The 25,635-nt window shown below is 40.1% G+C and overlaps 1 protein-coding gene across 8 annotated transcripts in view; it reads left to right on the top strand.

The window, feature by feature from the left end:
• LOC131220892 (probable LRR receptor-like serine/threonine-protein kinase At1g56140) overlaps positions 1 to 23,208 on the top strand; it is an 83,920-nt gene extending 60,712 nt beyond the window's left edge. For 6 of the 8 annotated variants that reach the window (XM_058215796.1, XM_058215795.1, XM_058215797.1 and 3 more), the window contains 8 exons: positions 10,136 to 10,563; positions 15,482 to 15,680; positions 15,773 to 15,916; positions 18,786 to 18,904; positions 19,209 to 19,419; positions 20,209 to 20,440; positions 21,432 to 21,582; positions 22,546 to 23,208. In XM_058215796.1, coding sequence (XP_058071779.1) covers positions 10,136 to 10,563; positions 15,482 to 15,680; positions 15,773 to 15,916; positions 18,786 to 18,904; positions 19,209 to 19,419; positions 20,209 to 20,440; positions 21,432 to 21,582; positions 22,546 to 22,941 — 1,880 coding nt within the window. In that variant the 3' untranslated portion in view covers positions 22,942 to 23,208. The remainder of the gene's footprint in view (positions 1 to 10,135; positions 10,564 to 15,481; positions 15,681 to 15,772; positions 15,917 to 18,785; positions 18,905 to 19,208; positions 19,420 to 20,208; positions 20,441 to 21,431; positions 21,583 to 22,545) is intronic. The other 2 variants (XM_058215801.1, XM_058215799.1) reach the window with 2 other exon arrangements.
• Positions 23,209 to 25,635: the final 2,427 nt, after the last annotated feature.

The following is a 25,635-nucleotide window of genomic DNA, read 5'->3' as shown; positions in this document are numbered from 1 at the left end:
CGATCTACTTGACTTGGGGAAAAATCTGCAACGAAGAAGATCTTTCCAAAACGACAAGATTTCATTAATAAAGCCCCGAAGGGCATGTTTCATCAATCAAAAGTTTACATTGGTCCAGCCTCGGAGGGTACATCTACATCAATCTAGATCTACTGAAAAAGGGAAATGTATTGCACAGCCAAGGAAAAAATACAGAAGTCATCTTTAAGCCTCGAGGAGCTGCTCGGGAGCCGCTTCAAGGACCGCCTCATCATCAAACGCATTAAAGCCCAACTTAGAATCGTCGAAGCCAGAGATATCTAACTCTAGGAAGGCCTCCTTCATGACCTTGATGCACTTGGCGTACCCTTGACGATAGAGGGCATTTTTGTCCTTTATATATGCCTGGGAAGACTCAAATTCCTTGACGGCATCCTTCCGAGCTTGAGCGAAGATAGCTCGAGTCCCTACCTTGAGTTCCTCGAGCTTTGCATCAGTCTCCTTGAGCTTCACTCTGCGGTTTCTAAGCCTCCCCTTGGCTTCCTCCAGCTTCGCCTTTAGCTCAGTCCTCTATGCAGAAGCCTCTTTAAGAAGCTTCCTCGTAGCCTCAAGCTCGACCTCTGCAGTCAAGGCCTAAGCTTCCGATTGAGCGAGCTTTTGGCTAGTTCGCCTACCCATTCACGTAGCTGAGAAAACTCAGCGTGCACCTTTAGCATGAGTGAGGCGATCTATAAGACAGAAAATTTAGGTGAAGGCAGCAACCAAAAACCAAGATCGACTTAACTCTAGAAAATATCTTAACCCCAAGGAGACTCTTCGTCACGTGTGTGAGAACCAACTTCGTTGGGGAGTCGAAGAAGCTACGGAACTCCGCCTCGAGCTTGTGATGGTCCACCCAAGGAAGGTCTCCTCGACAGTTCGGTGGAGACCCTTACCGAAACCCCTCCTGAGCTCCGAAGGGCGTGCAATTTCTTCCACCTCTAAAGATCGAACTTCCACAAAAATTTTAGGAGCTCCCTTCTCCTCAGTAGAGGCATCTCCTTCCGGAACGGCTGTCCTGACTGCTCCAACATCATTAGAGGAGGGCTCCACCTCTATTCCCTCTCCTTCTGCCTCTACCACAATAAGGCAAGAGGAGCCGACCTTCCCCTTGTTCTTGGAGGAGGTCTTTTGCCTCTTCCTCTTCGGCGCCTCCAACTCCTCCGGGAGGGCGCTCAAAGTTTGAAAGCAGGCTGCAACAAAGGACTTGCTTCAGGCATCTCTGCATCAACATACAAAAAAACTACATTAGAGGAAGTCACAAAATCCTAAAGCTCGGCCAGAAGTCTTACCAAAGGTCTTACCATTAAGCGCAAGATCCAAGCCCAACTTAAGAAATAACTCAGGTTGGAGCAGCACTCTCCAAGGCCTTTTCTCCTCTCCTAGCGCCCTTGCTCCCCTGATCTGAGCAAGCGATCCGCTATCAAGCAAAGGAGCGTGCTTGGGGATAACTGCGATAGAGGATGTATCCAAACAAGTTAAGCAGATTCGAAGACCGATCAAATACGAATGAGCTAAAGAATTACTACATCCGAAGTATATTGACCTGGCTTGGAGAACGCTGAGGGGACCCAGAGGTGATCCAATGCTAGAGGTAGGTACTCCACCTCCCAATAGCCAGAAGCCCAAAACCACTTTTCCCTCTAGTTCTTATTAGATGACGGAGGGTCGATAATAAGGCTCCCCACAGATCCCCGCCAAGTGGAAAGATAGTACCAGCCAGGCTGTGAGTTGTTCGGCTTCACTTGGTATAAATGGAGGAACTCCTCAACAATCAATATGGGCTGCTCTAGCTCGAACCACAGGACTACGCAGCCGATCAAAGCTCTCCATCCGTTGGGAATCATTTGTCCTGGGGCCAAATTTAAGCGAGCGAGCAAGCATCGCACTAGACCTTGCAGCGGAAGCCTCAAGCCACATTGCATAGCGACTTAGAAGATTGCAACAGCTCCTTCCGAAGGTCAGTCAAGGAGCTCGTCTGGAGAGGGAAGTCGAAGGATTATAGACTTAGGGATATGATATCTGAGTCTGATCCGAGCTAGCTCCTCCTTTGTGAGAGTCAAGGGCATGGGACCCCCCGAACCTTCCTCACCAGCAGACCCTTCCAGTTCTTCCTCATTAGAAGGGTTGTGTTCTACGTCTACTGGCCTCTCTATCAGGGACCTTTCCATCACCCGAGATGCTGAGAAATTGACATATGCCATCATCACCAACGATAATGGTGGGTTTAACATCACTAGGAAGCTACCAGTCCCACTGTCGCCTCCAAAGGCCCCCTCCCGTGAACTAAAAGAGTTCGACATTGCAGCTCTTTGTCAATGTCGAGAGTCACTGGAAAAAGAAATGAGGGGGGCAAATGAAGTTTAGAGATCACTAGAGAAGATGACGTTCACCTGGACGCCAGTGGCTACGGTCGCCAAAAATTGCCCATTCAACGACTAAGGGAGACAACAGATTGGGGAAGACGAAAACACAGGTGAAGACGACTCAAGGTTAGGACTTCCCTTATATAGGGAAGCCACATGGTGTCGCTTGAGTACGACCATCAATGATGGGTCGTACGACGTCCTTTCCACTATCGCCTACCAACACGTGGCACGACCCTATGCATGCCCTAATATCGAGTATTGAACCATGTGTTGCGCCGTCATTGGTCTGTCACCGAAATGACGGCCTGACGCCCCACGAGACCTCGAACCATGAAACGACATGATGTGTTCAAGTATTGACATGCCTCGAGCACCGCGTTGGTCACCATACCTGGCATTTATGACTACATTACTCGAGCTAAATCTGACCTAAAATGCGTCGAGTTTACTTTCCAAGCTGCTTCAGATCGACTCGAACAGTAAAGGGGGCTTACTATTGGGTGAAAAAACAATTAAGTTGGTTAGGTCGACTTATGAAATGGACCAACTCTACTAAATGGCATAGACCCTTTGAGATTCGAGCCCTAAGGGGCATATACTTCCAAATTCAGGTCAATCTCTAAAGAGGTCGATGCAACTGTAAGGACACTAAAAGAGAATGCAACTGTAAGTCCACTCAAATGGCCAATTGCCAACCTAACCCATAGGTCGGCTATAGATCGGCCATAGGTGGGTCATAGGTCGACCAATAGCTCGAATATACATCGACCGTAGCTCGACCAAAGCTCAGTAATAGCTCAGGACAGCCTATAAACAAGGCAAATACTAAGCGGCAAGTTTGGTATGGCTTATACAATCTACCCTCGGATCGATAGCCCGAGAATCTTTCTAACAGCCTGAAGATCTCTCCCAAGATCTTCGGAGGATCAGATCAGATCCCGTGAAACTTGGACAACGATAATCTTAGTGAAATCTCAGGCGAATCTCTGAACGGATTCATCCCAAATGTATTAGGAAAGACTCCTCATGCCACTGTCTTCCTCCCCTTATAAATAAAGGTACGGCCTCAACCAATGTAAGGTACGTACACTCATTCTAACACTCGACTGGTGACTCTTTTCCTTAAAGATCATCTCTCTAAAAGACCCAGGGTCCTGACTTAGGCATTGGAGGGTCCCCTGTACTAGTCAGGGTTTCCTTTGTTTGCTCTTTTCACCTGTGCAGGTTTCGAAGGGTCAACTAGGGAAGGTCTACCAGAAAACTACATCAACATATTTCCTGAAATAAATATGCACCTTTCTAGAGAAATCGTCAATGAACGTAACAAAGAATATTGGTGACCCTCCTCCAAAAAAAAACTGGCGATGGCCCCATATATCTAAATGTACATAATCAAGCTAACATTTACTAACATGAATTCCCATTTTTAAATGATAATTTTGATTGTTTTTATATGCAATCCTCACATATATCTAAATCAAAAATTTTTAAATGAGAAATTAACTGACAATCAAGAAGTACCTTTATACCACGCTCACTCATGTGGCCTAGGCACACATACCATAAACATACTGACCTGGACTCTGCTATAGTCACTGCAGCTCCACCTGGTATAGTATTCCTGATCAACCTGTAAATATTTTTGTTCCTCTGTATCTTTATAACAATGAGTTTTCCTTTTGAAACTTTCAGAAACTTTCATAACTAGCAAACTTTCACATGAGTGCATCAAGAGCTCCTAGAGATATCAGATTCTCTTTCAAATCCAGAATGTACCTCACATCTGTCATAGCACACTCCACCCTATTAAGCATCCTGATGCAAACCATACCAATTCCTATCATCTTTCAGGCATGGTCATTATCCATAACAACCAAACCACCATCATACTTACTGTGTGTGGTGAACCAACTCCGATGAGGACACATATGGTATGATGTCCTTGTATCCAAAATCCACTCTTGATATAAGTAACCAATCTTGGATACTAACAACATGTCACAACTCCTCGTCCCTTTACTAAATTCTACTGAATTGGCTTCCTTTGGCGAATCATTTGATTTCTCCTCCATATGGGTTTTGGGATTTTGACTGTCCTTCTCAACATGCCCCATCCTTCCACGATTCCAACACTTCAACTTCCCTTTATCCTTCGGCATGAAACTCAATTGTACTTCCTCTTCTCTCATTCAAATGGTCTTCCCTGAGCAAACAATGCATTCATAAAAGTACATTCGCATCCACTCTTCCTTCTCAACTACTTCGATTGAAGGGTTGAGATAATGGTATCGACGTCTAAGGTATCCCTACCACAACATAAACTATCCACCAGATACTTGTAGGACTCCGGGAGAGACATTAACAAGATTAGGGCTTTGTTTTCTTTATCGATCTTCACCTCCATGCTTGTCAGTTTGCAAACCAGTTTGTTGAAGACGTTGATGTGCTCAGAGAGATCTAACCCTTCCGCCATCCTCAGAGTATAGAACCATCTCTTCATATACAGATGATTAGAGAGTAATTTCATCATATGGATACTCTCCAACCTCACCCACAATCATGTAGTAGTCGTCTCATCAATGACATTATGTAGGACTCCATCGGCCAAGTACAATTGGATTGTGTTAATCGCCCCCTGATCAAGTTCATCCTAATCATCTTCATTTATCGATTCTGAACGTCTTGCACTTTCCCAAGGAGTGAATGTTGCAGCCCTTGCTAAATTAGGAGGGTCTTCATCTTCAACCTCCAGAGTTCAAAATTACTTTTACTCGTGAACTTCTTTATCTCGAACTTCAAATTCGATCCCCTCAATCTCATGTTTTCAGATTCAATCTGATAACCCAACCTACTCTCTTATAACACTTATTAGGTGATGAAACCCCTTAATGGGCATGAAAGCAACCTCATAATAAATCAAATACACAATAGAGAATGAAAAAGAACAAGCAAACACAGAGAACATAGAAATTTTTACATGAAAATCCCTTGTGGGAAAAACCATGACGCAAAGCGACAATCAATCCACTATGAACGATGAATTACAATTGATGGAACAACTTACAGAATAGAAAACCCTACCTTTTCCCTATGCAAGATCCTAAAAACTGTGTAGGCTCTCCTCGTTCTACCCTAATCGAGTTTAGAGACGTTCTTATATACTCCCATAAAAGATTAGAAACAAAACCTGCACTTTCTAAAAAAAAAACTTGCGCATTCCGTCAGTCGCACCTTCGGTCAACTGAGATATCAATAAAGCATGTCAGTCAACCAAAACAAACCTTAATCATTCGGAAGCATCACAACATGCTTTGATCGACCCAATTGAACCTTCGGTCGACCTAACTGCACTGCACCAAATTAAAGGAACTCGATCAATAAACTAAATTATCATACCTCAGGTAAGTAAATGGATGACCTCACTTTCACTAATTGAGTGCCACATGGGTGGAACTTTCATGAGATCCGCCTATCCACTAGGTAAGTTGCCTCATCTTCACCTGGAACCCAAAAACATAAAGATCCAAAACTCAAGGAGGCCAACCATAGGAATAGATGTGATGGAAACACCCACCATTAGTTGTGTAGGGCCCACAATGATGTTCATATATCATCCAATCCATTCATCTGGTATCATTCATCAAGATGAAAGAATTTTCCAAAAAATCACACTATTCCATAGGTCTCTCAACAAGCGAGGCCTACTCAAATTTTTGAGTTTGTTCGGCCCAAGTCCAGCCCATTGACAGCCTCACCATTCCAAAACACTGGTGGGTTGTACCACATGAATTCAAAAGTTTTAGGTATATATTTTATGGTTCCTATGGAGTTTCCCACCCGAATATTGAATTAGCCTAGTTTCTGGCACACATGATGTGTGTATATACATGATGGATGGGGTGTATCATGCACATAAAGTTGTTTCCCTTACATTAGAGAAAGTGACGCCCTCCTTATACTTACAAAGTTACACACAACATATTTTCTGTCACACTTTATTGGACTAATTATAAAATTCAATTCGAGCGCATCCAATCGCACCCTTTTAGTTTTACTTTGCTATAAATTGTTAAAGCTTTTCATTAGAGTATGTGGATGGCCTAAATTTTTTGTACACTCTTTGCAGTTTGCTCCTTTTTATGTATAAAAAAGGGATTGGGACTTTACTAGCACTATGGCATGGTCAAATTCCCAAAAAGGAAGGGATGTTTCAAATATTCTTAGACTAGTCATCTAACATATTTTGAAATCATTTTCGGACTAAATTTCCTCTATCCTTTGATCAACAGTTGTCCGGATTTTGAGTGAAGAATAAGTTACATAGTATTTAATCCCAAGAAAGTGACATCGACGGAATTGGTTATTGGGCCTACGGGAACCTAGATCCAATTCATTCATTTTCTTTATAGCCCTCTATTTATATGTGAAGATCCTAACTTCTTGCTAACACGATCTCTTTGTGCATAAAACCTAATAACTTATAACAGTACCTATTCGATATGAACTATTTTCTTGTGATGTGGCCAATGTGATTGACTAATGTTGATCATTCTTCCAACCATGGCCTTCCATGAAATTTCAAGGTTAATGAATGGAGTAGATTCCACTCATATACGATGGTGGACCGCACATATGGTGTACGAACGCCGTTAGGAAGGGTTGAGTGTTGCCTTTTTACACTTTATATAAAGGTCGTCCTTCTTTCTTAGAAAAGTGAAGATCATGGAATCCACTACCACATTCCCTACGTCGTTTCTCTCCGGTGTTTCTTTCATCTAAAAATTTTTCTTTTTAAAAATCTTTCATTTCTCTTCACCATTTCTCTCCTTTGCCATCTATCTAGCATTCTCCAGTGTTCATCCAAAAGCTCTTTTTTGTTGAAGCTTCATCCACCACTCCCACCACTATGATCGTGCAGTTCTCCAATGTCCCTTCTATCATAGTAAACAATAGTGTTAGTCATTTATGAAAGTAAATAAAACCATAGATCATTGTCGATGTTATTTTTTTAAGGGACTAGGTTGTGATATGTTTTGGCATTATGTTAAGGAAGGTCGAAGTGGAGAAGAGGTAATAGTGTAGAATGTCATTCAATAAGGGTCGTTGTTATCATCCAATAAGAGTCGAGGTTATCATCCACTAAGGGTCGAGCTTGACAGTAAAAAATTGAATGGCCGAGATTGGGCGGCGTGAATTCAATGTACTTATCAACACAACTATTCTTCTGTGGAGATGCAACTATCAGACTCTCCACACAAATCAAAAGTGTCAGCTTCAATGCATCCTTAGGTTGCTTTTTCCCACAGAGCGAGAGATAAGTTTCTTTCAAATCGTCATTCGTCACAATTCCTTCTTTCAAGTAAGTCTCCCTAATTCATTTTCTTTTATTTTCCCTTGTTGTTTGACCCTTTACAAACTCACTTGATCTAAAAGATCCAAACCTAAGACCTATATTGAGGGCAAAGTCTAGCTCAGTCAAATTCATGATCTTACGTAGAAAGCCAAGTGACCAATATGTTTCTGCATTAGACAGTGGATTACTTTACCATGCGCCATCTACCCAGCTATCGAAAAATCCAATAGATGTCCAAAAGAACTCTTCCTAAACATCTCTTTTCTAGTAGAATTGTTGTCAAAATCATCTAACATGTGTTTCTTCAAAAACTGAATGGAACACTTTGGAGAGATTGGTGCCTTCTCGTAGTCCAAGCAGGTGATCCTTCTTAGTTTTTTTCAACATGCATTCTAGTAAAGGTCGAGATTATTATCCACTGAGGGTCGAGGTTGTCATCCACTGAGGGTCGAGGTTGACAGTGGGATAGTAAAGGTCAATATTATCATCCAATAAAGGCCGAGGTTGTCATCCACTTGGTTAAGGGTCGAGATTGTCATCTACTAAGGGTCAAGGTTGACAATGGACATTAAGGGTCGTGGTTATTATCCAATAAGGGTTGAGATTGACAATCTTCCATTTAGGTCGAGGTTCTCACACTGATAATCGACCATTAGTGGATGTCAACCCCGACCATTATTGTAAGACAATCTCGATTGTTATTGTATACCAACTTTGACAATGTTAAATATTGACAACCTCGATTGTTTTTGTATACCAACCTCGACCTTGCCAAACCTTGACAATCTTGATATAAAGAAAATGTTGACAACCTCGAGCGTTATTATATGTCAACCTCGATCATGCCAACTATTGACAACCTCAATATGAAGTGATATAGGTTGTCATCATTCCTAAAGCACATGATCACAACCCACAATAGCAAAAAATTCAAATATTGTCCACATACCTTCGTTTTCCATTTCTACAGTTTTCGGTTATGAAAGAAGGCATTTTATGGGAAGTACAAGAAGCCAGAGATGGAAAGATGATGACGGATGGTGAAATAACAGAGTCGCAATGGGTGGATGTGGGTCCCAGAGAAGAAACTTCAAAATGTAGAGGTAGGGTTGAGGTCAAGATTCGAAATGGGACCCTGCAATCATTTCTGGCATTATAAATTCCTTTCTGTACATCTTTAGGTCCTATCTTCAACTTTTGGTCAAATCCGCTCCGCCCGTTCTCTTCAAAATTTTGAATAAGGTAAATGTCTAGAGAATTAATAAAATCTTCAGATCTGGTGGCCCACAACATAACAAGATAGTAGGTGTTGTTCCAGCAAACCGTTGATCTTTTTTTCTCACTATGGGCCAGTGATAGCTTGAAACAGCGTAAAGTTCACACATTCTTATGAAAATCATAATCCACGAATATTATCAACGGATTAAATCTACCTTTTGATGGGCCTCGTGATCAAATGAATTGGATCGACCTTTTTATAGGCATTGGGAATCATAATTGTTGAAGCTTCTCACTCATGTAACTTTTTTGTTGTACCTACATGCGATTAACCATGAACGGTACAAAGTCAGCTCTGTGGGGCCCACAGTGATGTTTATATGTCATCTAACATATTCATAATATCACAGATACATGGATGAAGGGAAAGCAAAGATAACATATTTATTGAAAAGGTCTATGGCCCATATGGTATTTTTCAATGGTTGCATGCATGCAACTCATACTATTTATTATGGTGTGGTCCACTTCATCTATAAGTAAGCTCCGTTTAATGGGCTATATATTACGATGAGATGGTACAATTGATGGATGGTATAGATTAAAAACTTAAATCACAATGAGCCCATAGCTAGGTACATTACCATCCAGCATATGACTTGGAGCCGTTGTCCTTTCTTCATTCATCATTACCTTTCCTGCTGCAAATATGTTTTCAAGACCTTTGTGATGACTAGCATAAGAATATTTGAAACATTCCTTTCTTTTTTTTAATTTGATCATACAACAGTGCTAGTAATGTTAAAATCCCCATTAAATTATTTTATTTAAAAAAAAAAAAAAACCGTTCAAGTTTTAGCAAGGCATGCATGTCCTAGCATTGTGAGTTGACCATCCTCGATTTTGTGCCAAGCATTTACATCATGGGACCCTCCCGATGGACAGGCTGTATATCGCACATGTGATGGCATGCATATGGGCCACCTTAGACATGCATGTAGGATTAGCAAACCTGTACAAAAAAATTAATTTCTTTTCAATTACATATGGCGGAACTCGTGTATTCCATTAATTACAGTTTGCCGAATTAGACACTCCATAGCAGTCTCTGATTCGGATGCACATAACTATATTCATGCGACGCAGCCTTTGATCAGTGTCCCTATTTGGTTCACAGATTCTGCATTTGCAATAAATTGTGGCGGTCCAGAGATAACATCGGAAGATGGAATGGTGTATGATGGTGATGTCGATGCTCTAGGTCCAGCAACATATTATCTAGACAACGTGAGAAGGGTGGCCGTCAGTAATGTTATGGTGCATCGTAACAACGAAAATGACTTGAAGATTCCAAACTATCAGTCTCAGATTACGAATACTTCAGACCCAGAGCTGTTTCGGACAACAAGGATATCACAAGGATCGCTGAGATACTACAAGCTTGGGCTTGTGAACGGAGAATATAAAGTGACTCTACAATTCGCTGAGATACAAATGATAGATTCAAATACTCAGAGTGGCTTTGGAAGGCGTGTATTGGATATTTCTGCAGATTCAAATACTCAGAAGGCCTTAGGAAGGCGTGTATTCGACATTTTTTCCCAGGTGCGTACGATATAGTTTAAAAGTGATTGCTGTAGTGTATATAGTTTAAAAGGTGTGGTTACATTCCTTTCTAGCGGTGGCAATCGGTCCGGTTCTGGTCAGCTGGGGCCTGACTGATTTACTAAATGGGCCATGGATAGTCCTGAAGCTCACCTATGTCCTAATATGAGAGGATGTAGTCCAACTCTTCAGCAGATTCCTGTGCTCAGTGTTTGTGGTATTGATAGTAGTTGCCGATTCAGTATAGGTCCGATCCGAAACACATTAAAGAAAATATTGCACGTGTTGTTTGCTTTTTGCTACTTCCGTTATATAATTTATAAATTATATGAACTGTTTTTTTTTTTTTTTTTTCTCTCTTCTTCTTGTTTTTTAATGTGAGTGCATCAATTATGCTAGACAATTCATGGTTTAGGATATTGTACAATGGAAACTAATCATATATACCTTTTTCTATTTTTTATTTTTTAATGATGATTTGATTTCTAACTATGTAATCATGTCTCTTTTAACCAAGGCCTCTCCCAGCAAGATTCGGTCCCTGGAAACGGATCCGGGCATGTTGGTATCAACTTCTTCTTTCTTTTACTTGGGAGTTTGTGTTTTCAAAGGGAGAACTAGAGTCTATTGCTTCCAGCAAAAGCTAGCTGACGTTATGAAGTCACAGCTGTTAAAATTGGCCTTGTCTGTCAGATACAGAGAAGGTATAATAGTGTTTGGTCTTCTTTCTACAGACCCAAGTATAGTGCAGATTGTTTAGCGAGTGCAGAGAGGACGCATGGAGCAGTGAGATCTCCTTTTTGGAAAGCCATTCTCAGTCTTTTTCCATTGCTGGATAACCACGTCAAGTGGCAGGTTCGTAGCAGGATATTAACGTGCGGAAGGACGACTGGTCTGGCCTCAGAAAGCTAGATGCGTGGGTTGTCGACTAGATTCTGGTCTCGATCCAAGGTCTTCAAGTGAAAGACATTTTTGGGCCATTTGGTGTCGTAGCTCCGAATCTCATTTCCTCCCTGTTGCCAAATAGCATGGGAGCTTATGTCCGAAGAAGGGGTCTGCATGTCTAAGGGGAGGGATATGCAAGTATGGCCTTTATCTCTGTCTGGGACTTCCAGGTAGGCTCAGTGTGGCACCTAATCATAATGGAGGAAACAAGGAAAGTTTGGGCTAGGTGGGTGTGGCACTCTAAGATGCCCCCAAAAATATCGACTTTCGTGTGGAAGCTCCTACAGTGTGTAGTGTTGGTTAACGACAGGATCAGGTCCAAGGGGGTTCAGCTAGCATCAAAGTGCAATTGTTGTGGTCCTGAATCCCCTTCGTTTGCGGAAATATTGGATCATCTCTTCATGTTAGGGGATTTTGCATATAAGGGGTGGGTGTTTTTCTCCAAGCAATGGGATGCTCCCTTAGCCAGCCTTCAATCCTGGGTTGAGCCACTCTTTGGTGGAGGAAAGCAATGTCTGCAGATTGTTTTAGAGATTTAACAAGTTTTAGAGGAAATCCGGGTAGATCGGGGTGGAATTGGTCGAGGTGAGAAGGGTGATTTCATTTTCGCTTTTTCTGTTGGTTACGGTGTTGGAATGAACACTGTTGCTGAGTTACGTGCGGTTCACGATGGTTTATCCCATGCTCTCCAAAGTGAGATGTCTCAAATCATCATCGAATCGGACTCTAGGCAAGTGATAGAAATGCTCAATGGTGTGGCTAGGCCTGGATGGAAATGGAAAGCTTGGATTCTCAGGATTAACCTTCTGAGAAGGCGGGTCGAATTAAGTTTGTGCATATTCTGAGGGAAGGAAACTCACCGGCAGACTACATGACCCGACAGGGAAGCGGCTCCCAATCCTATGCCTGGTTCGATACTTTTCTGAACTCCCCCACCAGGGCAGAGGTTCTATCTTTCTTAATAAGGTTGGTCTTGGTTCGGTTAAGTCATTGTGAAGGTTTGTTTCCTTGTGTAGTTTTTGGTTTCTTTCACGGTAGGCCCCCTGTTAAGTCCTGAGGTGCCCGAATGTACAGGAGCTAATTATTAATGAAATGGATTCGATTTTTTTGAAAGAAAAAAAAAAAACAAGTTTGCCTCCTGCCCTCATATTCTAGGGACTTGGAAGGAGCAAAGTAGGAGTTGTTTTCGATGGTTTGCCAGTGAACCCGATTAAAGTCATCTCTCGCATCCAGCATTAGCTCAAGCAATTGGGCAATTCCTTCCTCAGCCTAGGGACAACCATGCTTTGCATCAGCAAACTCTGTAAGCCATGGGTATCTTTCCAAGGCAGCCCCACTCTCCCTCTTTTAGCGTGGTTAAGTGGCACACACCGGAGGATGACTAGATCAAAATTAATGTAGATGGCTCCTCTAGAGGTAATCCCAAGCTTTCTGGCGGTGGAGGGTTTTTTTTTAATGTATTGATTTATGTATCTTATTTGTCAATTACGTGTCTGTGCATCAAAGAATCGGTTGAGCCCTTAGAAGGTAAAGGCCGAAGACACCTGAAGAGTGGAGCATCAAGGAAGTAATGAATACCTATATGAAGTACCTTGATGACCCTAACCTTGACATAAAATAACCCTTAAACCTCTAAATGATCCTAATCCTATAAGTAAGCTTTCTTGATCATCCCTTAGCCTTATAACCAAAATTGGAACATAATAAGTAAGGTTAAAAGAGGTACAAAGTTGTTGTGAAATCATATGCCCAAAACAGCAGTTGTTCTTATTGAAGAATGAGTCCAGCAACCTAACAGATATAATTCTGAATTTTCTTGATGGGATCGATTGACTATTCGATCTTATCAAATGGCCTTTCCATCTGATCAACAGTCATTAACTAGCCATTTAATAGCTGTTGCAAATCGAGTTCTTATAAAATGGCATTCGGTTCTTAGGCAAAATGAGGGGTTTTAGGTGCAATAAAAGGCTAAGTTATTCTACGTTAATATCCCATATTCTAGACCTCTAATATCATGAGTTTCAAGTCATCTCCATGAGCTTTAACACTCTAATAAGGATTTCAACTTCCTATGAGAAGATGAACTTGAACTCCACCATTTTTTAAAGATTAGACTAAATCATCTGGGCGTATCATTTGTTTAAATCATCTAGAAGACTATTCTAGGTGAATCCCCTTAAAATTTAACTATCCCATTAGTCGTACGAGATTCTACCAACCTTCTATCACCTTGGTCACCTTAATGGAGCATTGCATGCAAGGTGTTTAATCTTAGAACTGAAGCTTTGGTAAAGCATTAACATCAACGATCGGAGGAGCAAAAGGAGAGTTGATTGAAGCACAAGAGAGCATCGATCAAGCAACCCGAGACGACGCATCAAAGGGACTTAATTCCACAAGTGTCAATTAGTAAGTCCATACTCTCTTTCCTTCTATAGGACTGAGGGTAAGATTTTGTAATCCAAACTTGATAGGTTCTTGTGTAGGGCTAGCTTTCTTCTTTTGAATAACCCAACTGTGGGGCCTACTTTTCATGACTATCAATCAATCAAGCCCATTGATACCCTTTGCACTTTTTGTCCCTAATCATGCATGCATCCTTTCCTATTGCACTCATATCATGTGGTGGGCCTTATTTAGGCGTGGAGCAAATCACGATCTTTTGAGAAATCGAGCCATCTTAGTTGTTGGATGTGATCTAGAATGCCTACAGGTTTAAACGACAATCTCGCATTGGGCCCACCTACCATCCACTACATCAATTTAGAATGTCGGAACTGATTGGCCCCATCCATCACATTGATTGAGCTGCTTGAGATGATCGGGACCACATAGATGATCCATCACACTGATTGGGACGAGATGAGATGATCAGATCCATCTGTCACATTGATTAGGACCACATGCGATGATCGGATCCATCCATTACACTAATTAGAACCACATGAGGTGATTGGACCCATCCATTCCATTGATTGGTTACAATGGGGATTTGGTTGGTTTGATCAATCAAGCTTACTTGAATATGATCAATCGGGCCCATTTGAATCCATCCATTACATCGATACGATCCTTATAAGTCCAATTTGATCGACCAGGGATTTAATGATTTGATCGGTAGGGCCCATTGGCTTGATTCAGCCTGCTTGAGTCTTGATAGGGTACAGTCATTAGGTTAATCAATTTTATCCACTTTGTTACATCAGGGCCATCGAGATGGATCATCATGATGGATTGGGCCAATGGGCCCCCTCTTGCAAATTAGGTCCAGTAATCTTAAGATGGTGAAAAAGAAAATGTTTATGCTTTAATTCCTGAAGTATGAATGTTTGGGCAGTCCCGAAAATATCAAATTACCACCCTTTGTGAATGCGTTTCTGCTTATGCAGTTTGAGAATTCATTATTAATGCAGGGGCATTTTCACACTGAGCGCGAGTGGGGTCGCCTGTGGGATACAAGGGCATACTTGGGGTGGGTGACCCATGCGATTTGGGGACCACAGGAGAGGTCTCGTGTTCAACACTCCTTACCAGGGGTGATTAATGTGTATTTCATACTGGGCTAGAGTGGGGTATCTTGTGAGATGCAGGGACACACTTAGGGTGGGTGACTCATATGATTTGGGGCCCACGAAGGGGGTTCGGCCGAGGTACTAACCCATGTGATGTGGGGGCCTAGGCTATGAGATAAAGGGATTAATTTGTCATACTCTAACAGTTCGAGCTTTTAGAGCAAGTCATTAATTATCCTATATTAAATTGGTATCAGAGTGGGCGTTCTTGTGTTCGAGACTCCTCACCGGGGGTGATAAATGCAGGGGCATTTTCACATGGGCCTGGGCTATGAGATAAAGGGATTAATTCGGCATACTCTAACGGTTCTTACTTTTAGAGCAAGTGGTTAATTGTCCTGCATCAATTATGACCATATTCCCATTTAGTTTTGATACTCTATTAATTGCTTTTCCAGGGTAATCTCCAATTTAAAGATTTTGATATAAGAAAGACGGCAGGTGGAGTCTCTAATAGAGCAGTTTTGAAGAGTTTCAAGGTTAATGTATCTAAGAATTTCCTTGACATCCATCTCTTTTGGGCTGGAAAAGGGACTTGTTGCATACCTGCTGAGGGTACTTATGGGCCATCCATTGCAGCCATTAACATCACTCCACGTAATATATCTTTAGAACTGAGTATTAGAATTAAATTCTATAGTTTCTATATATTCAATACTAACAGATGAATTTCTTTGCTTTACTTTTAGAATTCCCACCGAAGCAAGCAAGTAAGAAGAACAAGACTCTTTTGATTGTTGGGATTGTAATTGGTGCTGGTGCTTTGAGTTTTATATCCATTTTTGCAATATTTATTTGGAGACGAAGGAGCAGGCACATTGATGAAGATAAAGGTAATACCAATATTGCTAAGTTAGGGTGTGTTTGGATGCTGTGTTTGGATGCCCAACTGAACTGGATTGCAATTCATTAAATGCAATGCAGAGGATCATTTTAAGTCATATAACAACTTGAAACAGTAGTAATAGCAATCTGGGGGCTAGCCCCACCTTGGTCGTTTTCTATTTATTGAATTGAACTACCAAAATTCTGTTCGATTTAGCATGGAAACACAATCTAACTGATATGTATTGAAACTCAACTCAGACAATTGTAGCTCAAATGTTATGTTCCTAAAATATGAAAACCCACTCAATAAGAGTGGATTCAAGCCTTCGGTTTAAGTTTTCTCAACCAGGAGTTATTGCAATTTTTCTTTGATAAATTTCTAGTTACCAATTAGATTTCTTAGGCCATATTCAGATATCCATGTACGCAGGATTTTGTTCAACCCAAATCAATATTCACAACATTTCAAGCAGGACCTGAAACATCTTAGGTTTGGTGCAGAAAAGGTGGAAAATTGATACTTGACATACTGGACATCCCATTTTTAGTGTTGTTGCAAACACGCATCTGAATGGATAAACATTGTTTCATCAAAAAAACCCTAGTGCTTGTAATTTTGGGTACCAAATTAAATGTAGTAATTGCAATGTATGGGCTTGAAATACATTGGTCATTTTCTATTTTATTGAATTGAAACATTACAAATCAGTTAGGACCTTGAAAAGTTTAGAAGAATATGGAAACATCAAAAGGAACACTAAGTAGTCAGGCTAAACTTAAGACATCACAGTAAGTGTGATAGGTTGGAAGCAAGAGTAGTGAGAAATATGTCTCCAAATTAACTTGTAAAAATGAGAGAGAGGAATGGCAGGGACATTAATAATAATAGTTGCATTTAAAAACAATGACTAGAGAGCACTGATCAAGTACAATGAGATCAATGAAAGGTTGAGGAGCTATTTTCAGAACTTGGAAGTGATAACCACAATGAGAACACATTGATAGATCGAATTATAAACTCAAATGAGCTCAAAGAGCATAGATCCTTTCATAGGATTAGGACTCCGAGGTGAAAGATGCTTCGAAAAAGATGAAGATAGGAAAGGCCTTTGGACCATATGGTATACCGATAGAGGTTTGGAGATCATATAAGATCAAAGAAAATGTGAAAAGAATGGAGGAAAAGTGTTATGCTACCTATTGACAAAATAAATTAGACATATAGAGCCGCACTTAAATTAGACATATAGAGCCGCACTAAGTGTCATGGGATTAAGGCGGGCCTCCCTAAGGATCTCCTTCTCGCCAAGGGAGGCTAATGGAGTGGCGGACGGCCTGGCCAAGTTTGGCAGCACTACCTCGGGCTGGACCGAGTTCATATCTGTAGCTGACCTTTCGCCTCTCGCTAAGGGCTCTTACTTTCTTGATAAGGTGGGATTAGGAGCAATTCGATTGGGTGGATGTAATTAGCTGTCTAATTATTTTTTTAAAATTTCCCTTCTTTGTAAGTATTTGTGGGCTCGTTTGATAGGATAGGTAGGGCTTTTCTCCTTTTTGTGATGCCCACCTGAATCTCTTGTAATTTCCTCAGATGGATATAAAAGATCTCAAGTTTTTTCTTCTTCTTTTTTCTTCTTTTTTTTTTCTTTTCTTTTTTTAAAGTGTCATGGGATTAAACTTATGAATCATCATACTATGAAACTTTGGACAGAATGGTTGAGTAAAGAGTCAAGGTGTGAGATGTATGTATTAGAAATCAGTTTAATTATGCTAGGAAGGTCAACTATTGAGGTTGTTCTCCTATTTAGCTAATAAAAAAAATATAGGGAGAGGAGGAAGGATCTTTATGTGGTTATTATCGACTTAGAGAAAGCATAAGATAAGGTCCGTAGAAAGTTAATCTAAGGGGTGTTGAGAAAGAAAGTAGTCTCAAAAGGACATATTTATATAATTAAGGATATGTATGAGGGAACAGTAACAAATGTTAGGACCATTAGCTGAGAGATGACTGAATTCCCAATTAGCATAGGATCACACCAGAAGTCGTCAACATTGAGTCAATATCTTTTTGGCATTAGGTATGGATGAGTTAATGAGCTTGGCAATTACAAGAAGAGGTCCTGTGGTATATGTCACTTATGGATGACCTAGCTACTTTTGATTGATGAGACAAGGTTGGGGGAAAACACAAAGCTAGAAGTATAGAAGCATGCTTTAAAATCTAAAGGTTTTAAAACTTATTCGACTAAAAATAAAATAATATGGAATGGAAGTTTTAGTAACTATAGGAGTGTAAGCAAGGAATTAGTTAATATTGTTATTCAATTACCCAAAATTAATTATCATTTTGGATATCTTAGGTTGATAATTCATGAGAGCAGAGCAATTAGAAAGGTTGTTATTCGTAGGATTCAATCTAAGTGGAAGAAGTGGAGCCTCTGGACTCTGGACTTTTTATACGGTCACTATGTACCAATCAAAACATAACGAAAGTTTTTTATTAAATAGCCATGATAACATCTATGGGATGAAATTTTGGTCAGTTAAAGAATGAAAGATTGCCGAAGAGTAGTTGGAACGGAGGATCCTCGGAGAGCCTAGAAGATGAATACCTTGGGTGTACCCTAAGTTTATTTGGAGAAAAAAAAAAAAAACTTTCTTCTTGATTCAATGAATGCTTGCAAGATTCAAACACACCACTTACAAAGAAAATCATCAATTAAGTGAATAGAAATTCCAACTGGGAAATCCTACAAATTTTATCTAATGAGTTCATGAAAAAAAGAAAAAGAAAAAGATGTGAGCATGCATTTAAGTTTTGTAGTCAATTTAATTAGATATGGTCCTAACCTGCTCACTTATGTGAATTCACAGAGCTTCTAGAAATGGGTACCAAACCAAACACTTTTAGTTATTCCGAACTGAGGACTGCGACCGGAGATTTCAGTCTGGAAAATAAGTTGGGAATGGGAGGATTTGGAGCTGTTTATAAGGTACTTTTCTTCTTATGTGATCTGAAATGAATGTGTCATATGAATGTAAATGTAAATAAGAATGTGAATGACAGAGGAAAGCAAAGTGCCAATTGAGAGCTCAGGGCATGTCTAGAAGAACAAATCCTAAATTTTAGGGACATCCAAGCAGGCCTCTATATAACTCTCTCTGTGGTGACTCAGGCTCATTTTATACTGCAATAATGTTCAACCGCATGCACACCTACCCAGTACCCTCTATGTACACAAATAAATACATATTGGAGTATTCATTTACTTCTATTGAATTGTGGTATTTTTATAGGGCACACTTTCAGATGGAAGGATAGTAGCTGCGAAGCAACTCTCAGTGGCATCTCATCATGGAAATCGTCAGTTTGTAACAGAGATTGTTACCATATCAGCAGTGCAGCACCGGAACCTTGTGAAGTTGTATGGATGCTGCATTGATGGGGATAAGCGCCTTTTGGTTTATGAGTATCTTGAAAACAGGAGTCTTGATCATGCACTCTTCGGTACGAAACATGTTCCTATTTCTGTAGAACCATATTCTTGAGCTATGACCAAAATGATGAATGTGATGGCCATTGGTAAAAGATAGGATTTGGGTAAGCACACGTGCCGATGTAGCATGTATGTGTGACATCCAGGCCATTCATCTGGTGGACGCCACATGAATCTGCAACTGCCCAAATCCAGGCATTCTGGTCATCAGGTAGCCCAACATGTCTATGAGACAAATGGACAATTAAAAAAATTACCAACATCCACATTTGTTATACACTTTTCCCCACTTGATGAATGAACCAGCGCTTTTTTTTTGGGCGATGGCAAATGCAAGGTGGTTCCCACTTGATGAACAGACTGTATTCTTGCACATACATTCCACATTAGCAATTTCGCACATGTGGGGGGAATTGCTAGTTAGGGCTGGCAATGGGCCGGGTTTGGGTCAGGTCAAGCTAGGCCCAAGCCAGACTTGACAATAAATGTCCAAGGCTTGAGCCTAGACCCAACCCAATATAGGCTTAACACAGTAAGCACAAGCCCAAGCCTGAAAAGTTTGGTCGGGTCTTGACCTGACCTGAACTGACCCGACATGGCCTAAAAATTGATGAAATCCCCATTTCCCACTTGAATGTTCCTAATTTTATTAATCAAGTGGACCAACACACACACACAAATAAATAGAGAGTAGGAATGATTTCAATTTTCTAGATTCAAGATGCATGGTTGCCTAATCAAGGATTAAAATGGCAAATTTGAAAATATAAGAAATGAACAAACATGTCATTTTCTTGCAGGAGACAGTAAGTTGCATCTAAATTGGCCCACCCGCTACAGAATATGCATGGGTACGGCACGGGGCCTCACTTATCTCCACGAGGAGTCAAGGCTCCGAATAGTACATAGAGATGTCAAGGCCAGTAATATTTTGCTTGATGCTGATCTCAATCCTAAGATTTCAGATTTTGGTTTGGCCAAACTATATGATGATAAGAAGACACACATCAGCACACGGGTTGCAGGGACAATGTAAGAAACACTCAATTGTTTACATTCACATCTCTTACTTAACGATCTTTTTGGATGCTCAATTCAACTAAATTCTAACAATTTATAAGAAATGATCAAAGTGGTATGGCCGTTTTAAATTATATGATGAGTAAACACCAAATTGCAATTCCATGAATTTCAAGTTGTAACTGGAACAACTGCAGCTCCAATTAAGGGGCTAGTACCTCATTATGAATGGAGTAAGGGGAGTCCCACTTTGATCATTTGCACTTTAGGGCACTATTTATTTATTTATATTTTTATATTTTTGTATCTTTGTTAATATGAACAGACGATGTACAAACTAGACTTTCAGGTGGGCTCCACACAAAACACCAGGCCTCACCTAATGTAGGAATGTGCAAAAAGATTAGGAGAAGATCATTGTCTTCCTCTATAATAAGCCTTGAATAGTAAAGAGCTTATGTTTTTTTTTTTTTGAAAATCTTTTTCCATATAACAAAGGGCTTTACAAGACTTTGGGCGGGCCCAACAACAAAAAAGGGAAGGGCCCGCCTATCGTGAGAGAACACTAAATACAAAAACAGACTCAACGGAAACTGAGGAATCAAACCTCCCTTAGATTTCCCAGCCCCACTCTATCATGAAATAGAAGTCCTCTAGTCATCTGCGGCAGGCCCGTGGTTGAGAAAAACAGACTATTGGCTTGACCATTACTACCCCTATGCGCTAAGTCATTGGCCACTCCATTTGCCTCCCCAGAACAGTGCGCTATGGACACCTCAAGCTAACTCATGAGGTTTTTGATCCTTGCCCGCTAGTAAAGAGCTTATGCTTACTTTCTCTTACACGACTCGAAAAGGACTTCAAGTTATCACAGGACTCTTTAAATTGGCAATCCGACTTTGATCATTTCTCATAAGCTGATTATTGCAATTTAATTCAATTGAGCATCCAAAACACATCCTAATTTGGTCATTATGAGTTGTTTTTGTGTGAATTCTTGAAGTGGGTATCTTGCACCGGAGTATGCCTTGCGTGGGCATCTGACAGAAAAGGCTGACGTGTTTGGATTTGGAGTCGTCGCACTTGAGATTCTTAGTGGAAGGCCAAATACAGATACAAGCTTGGATCAAGATAAGATATATCTCCTCGAATGGGTACGACATTTTAATCACCTTATAGGAATAAGAGTCTGTAGGCTAGTAATTCGATTCTTTCATTAGGATACCCTCAATTCTTTCATTAGGATACACATTTTCTGGGCACACACATAGTTTGTTGAGATTCATTATCTTGCTCAGTGTTTCATGTTCCTGCTATTAGCTTTCATTGGTTATGATTCAAATGATGATCATTGAGGTTGTGTTTGGAGCACTATTGATTGGAATCACGATTATGTATCAAATAAAGTGGAAATAACGAAATAGTAATTTCCTTCCCACCTTATTGAAGTTTTGGGAACGAAATCACAATTGTATTACTTTCAAGTTGGACTACAAAGATTTGTAATTGCAATTTGAGGGGCTACTTCCTGGATGTAGACTCTGGGAAGCATCAATTAACTTTCATTGTTTTGCCATTTTGGTTAAACTGATGCCTGCATTTCAATTCGCGTGTGCATCCAAACACAACCTAAGAAGAATGCAACATGTAAATGGGCCAAACACAAGCATCCTATGTGTGCCGACATGGGATTATGTGTGCAAGAGCTGGGTCATCAATCAAGTAGGTTCCATGGAAACTGTTTCCTAGCCAAAAAATAAGGCCAGCCCACTTTTCAGATGGACCACAAAAGATAGCTAATGGTTTAAATTAAATGCACAAGTTACTAACCTAATCAAGTAGGCTACATCCATTGCAGGACGTGCCTAATGAACAGTCCATATCTCGCACACATGTGAGATATAGGCACATGTGGGGTGTTTGTATTTCGCATTTGCAGATGTGCATCTATAAAGTAGCATTGCTTCAATCACCAAATAATGAATTTTCTTCACTATTCATTCTACCAAGTGATCACTAGCTATCTTTCAATGATGGATTTGTGGACATAAGATCGATGTATTATTACTTTTTCACTCAATGTATTAATAATACTTCATCATTCCATAATTTCTCAGGCTTGGACTCTACACGAAGCTAACCGTCCATTGGAACTGATCGATCCGACACTGTCCGAATTTGACAACGGAGAAGCGCTAAGAATGATCGGAGTAGCTCTTTTGTGCACTCAAACATCTCCAGTCCTACGCCCGCCCATGTCGCGTGTGGTGGCCATGCTATCAGGTGACGTCAAAGTAAGCAGTGTCACATCACGGCCCAGCTATTTAACTTTGTGGCAATTCAATGACTTAACCAACTCCCTGAGCGACTATATGTCAAGAGGGTCTATGGGAATAACAATGGAAGGCCAATGTGACATGTTGAACAATTCGAGCTGGTCTACTCCTGCGGAACGCTTGCCTCTGCCCACTCAGCCATTTTTGCAAGAGATCATTGGAGAAAGAGAGGGCTGATGGACTTTTCTAAGCTGTGCATGCATTTCTTCAAGTTATCTTCTCATTGCTATGAATCTTTGTTCATATCTTTTATTTGGATGTTGAATGAATCTTATTAGGCAGTATGTATATGTGTCATAGTTCGAAATGCTGAAAACTTGACTTGACCCGATGTCCTGCTGGGTCGGGATGACTTTAAGACTCAGTTGAATCTTAAATTAAGATAGTATTAAATGTTTTTTCATTATTAAATAATACAAGTATCCAAAGAAAATTGCAAGTGCATTAGTATTCCATCGGTTAAGAACCTTGCTTCTGTTGAAGGAGTTGACTGGTGAGTGATTCGACTTGACACAGTATGAATCATGTCAACTTGACCGAGTCTACTATTGGACTCGACAAGTTTTTAAAAACTCAAACAAGTGAGACACAATAAAAAGTTTCTGGCTGACTTGGCTTGATTTCTCAACGAGCCCAGTTAACTGAGCTGATTTTGGAGCCAACTCCCCGAGTTTTAAACTATGATATTGTTGGAATATTTTGTTGAATTAAACAAACTATTTAAAACCAAAAAGAAAAAAGAAAAAAAATAAATAGAAAACTTATAGAGTTGAGTCAAGGAATGAAGTGAGTGACTCGGCTTGAAATCTAATCTCCCCTTGGACAGCGTCCCAAGTGCAACGGGTTTTCAGAACAATCAACTTCCAGGATACAACGACTATAATTCAGTCCCGGCAGTGCACTCACTATACTTGGGCTCAAACCACTTGCAGTTTAATTGGAAAGTGCTGAGTTAATTCAGTAATAAAGTCAGCAACCAAAACTCGTAAACCAAAGAAGGAACAAAGAGAGTTTTCACAAGAGCATAGTATTTTTGTGGTGTTTGAAAATGGAATGGAAGATATATCAGCCAAATCCATAATTCAAGTGGTCCAACTGAGTGAAAACAGTGATGGGGACGTTCACTATTCAAATTGTTTCACTTAGTATGGCCCACATAAATCACATATAGGCCTAATTTTTTGTACCCATGCAAAACATTTTATGAGGCAACTAATGGTTGGAGTAGATTTCACACAAACATCACAGTGAGCCCCATAAAAATAAAGAGTAGGCATCCTCTCTCACACTATTTATCCATGTATGGCCAACCTAAATCATATGTCTGCCTTATCTAATGGCTAAATTTCCATCATTCACAGATTTCACATGCACATTATGGTGAGATCCACCATGAGCCCCATCCCACCCCCTCTCTATGACTATAAATATATGAGAATTTAAATAAATAAATAAACTACAGAAATTTATATCTCATACCTTTTTTCAAAAAGTTTTTCAAAAAGATAAATCATGAATTAATATAATTATCATTCCAGGGTATGTGGCTTGAGTGAGCCCACTATGGTGTTCATGTAAAATCCACCCTAACCACCAAGTGCATCACCCCATATTAAGTAAAGCACCAAAAATCAGTTCGTTCCGTCTATGATTTAGGTGGCCTACATGATTGGAAATAGTATATAGAGCAACACTCGCCTTCCAACCTGGTTCCATTAGTATAGCTCACATGAATCACGGAGGGTATGAATTTTTGAGTTATGGGCCTAAATTTTTGTGGTATCTAATGATTGGTATAGGTTTCATATGAGTACATGGAGATTGATATATAGTAGTTTTAAAAGAGATAGAAATAACTGTATACTAAATCTACTATTAGAGATAAGAAAGAGAGAATTGTAGAGAAATAGTAAGACAGAGATAGTGCTGGAGAAATTCTTCAACACCATACATACAAAATTGAGATACAGTTGCTGGACCCTTCAAATTATTGCAGGTTGTTGCCTTAGAAATGACCTACAATAGAAGGAAAACAGCCTTCAAAGCCGGACCAAACTCTCCTAGCTCAGCTTATTTTGCAGAACTCAAGTCTTGGTAGCAGTTTTAAAGGTCCCATTTGGATAACACCAAATAAGTAGCTTTTTTTAATTTATGTAAGTTAATAAATTACTTTATAAATAAGTTAGTTTAGTTAATCAACTTAAATAAATAATTTATTAAATAAACTTATTTTTTTATTTCTTTTTTACTTATGAAAAGTAACTTAAACCATGGTTGTAAAGAGTGCCCTCTAATTGTGATGAATGGATGTGCCATGTTGGGAAATCCACCATGATGTTTTGATAAATCAACCCTGTCACTATTTTATACATCTCATTTTAGAAGGTGGGCCCAAATATGACATAAATTCAACACTGAAGTGGGCACATAGTATTGATCATGCCCATCGTTGAAACCGCACCCATTGTTATGTGGCCCACCATGATGTTTTTGAGAATCCTACCCATCCACCTGTTTTTCCAGCTTATTTTAATTGGTAGGCCCAAATATAATGAAGATCCAAAACTCAAGTAAACCAGGCACCTTAAAACAATGTTATTATTAAACCTGGCACCCTAGAAGTAGGAGCTCAAAAACATGAAGTATCTCACCATGATGCTTTTCAAAAATCCACCATGTCCGCCATTTTTGTCAGCTCATTTTAAGCTATGGGCCTAATTAAGTATGAGAAAATTACAACACTCAAGTGGGCTACACTACTTGAAACAGTGATATTGAACATCCATTGCCTACATTAGTTTTTTGAAATATCCATCAGTTTCTTCATATGATCTTATAGGTATGGGAATAACCTTACTATTGGTTTAGATG

This window comes from Magnolia sinica, chromosome 12, assembly GCF_029962835.1.
Source record: "Magnolia sinica isolate HGM2019 chromosome 12, MsV1, whole genome shotgun sequence".
NCBI lineage: Eukaryota > Viridiplantae > Streptophyta > Magnoliopsida > Magnoliales > Magnoliaceae > Magnolia > Magnolia sinica.
The sequence above is the reverse complement of the archived record's forward strand: the minus strand, read 5'-3'. Positions and strand labels throughout refer to the sequence as shown.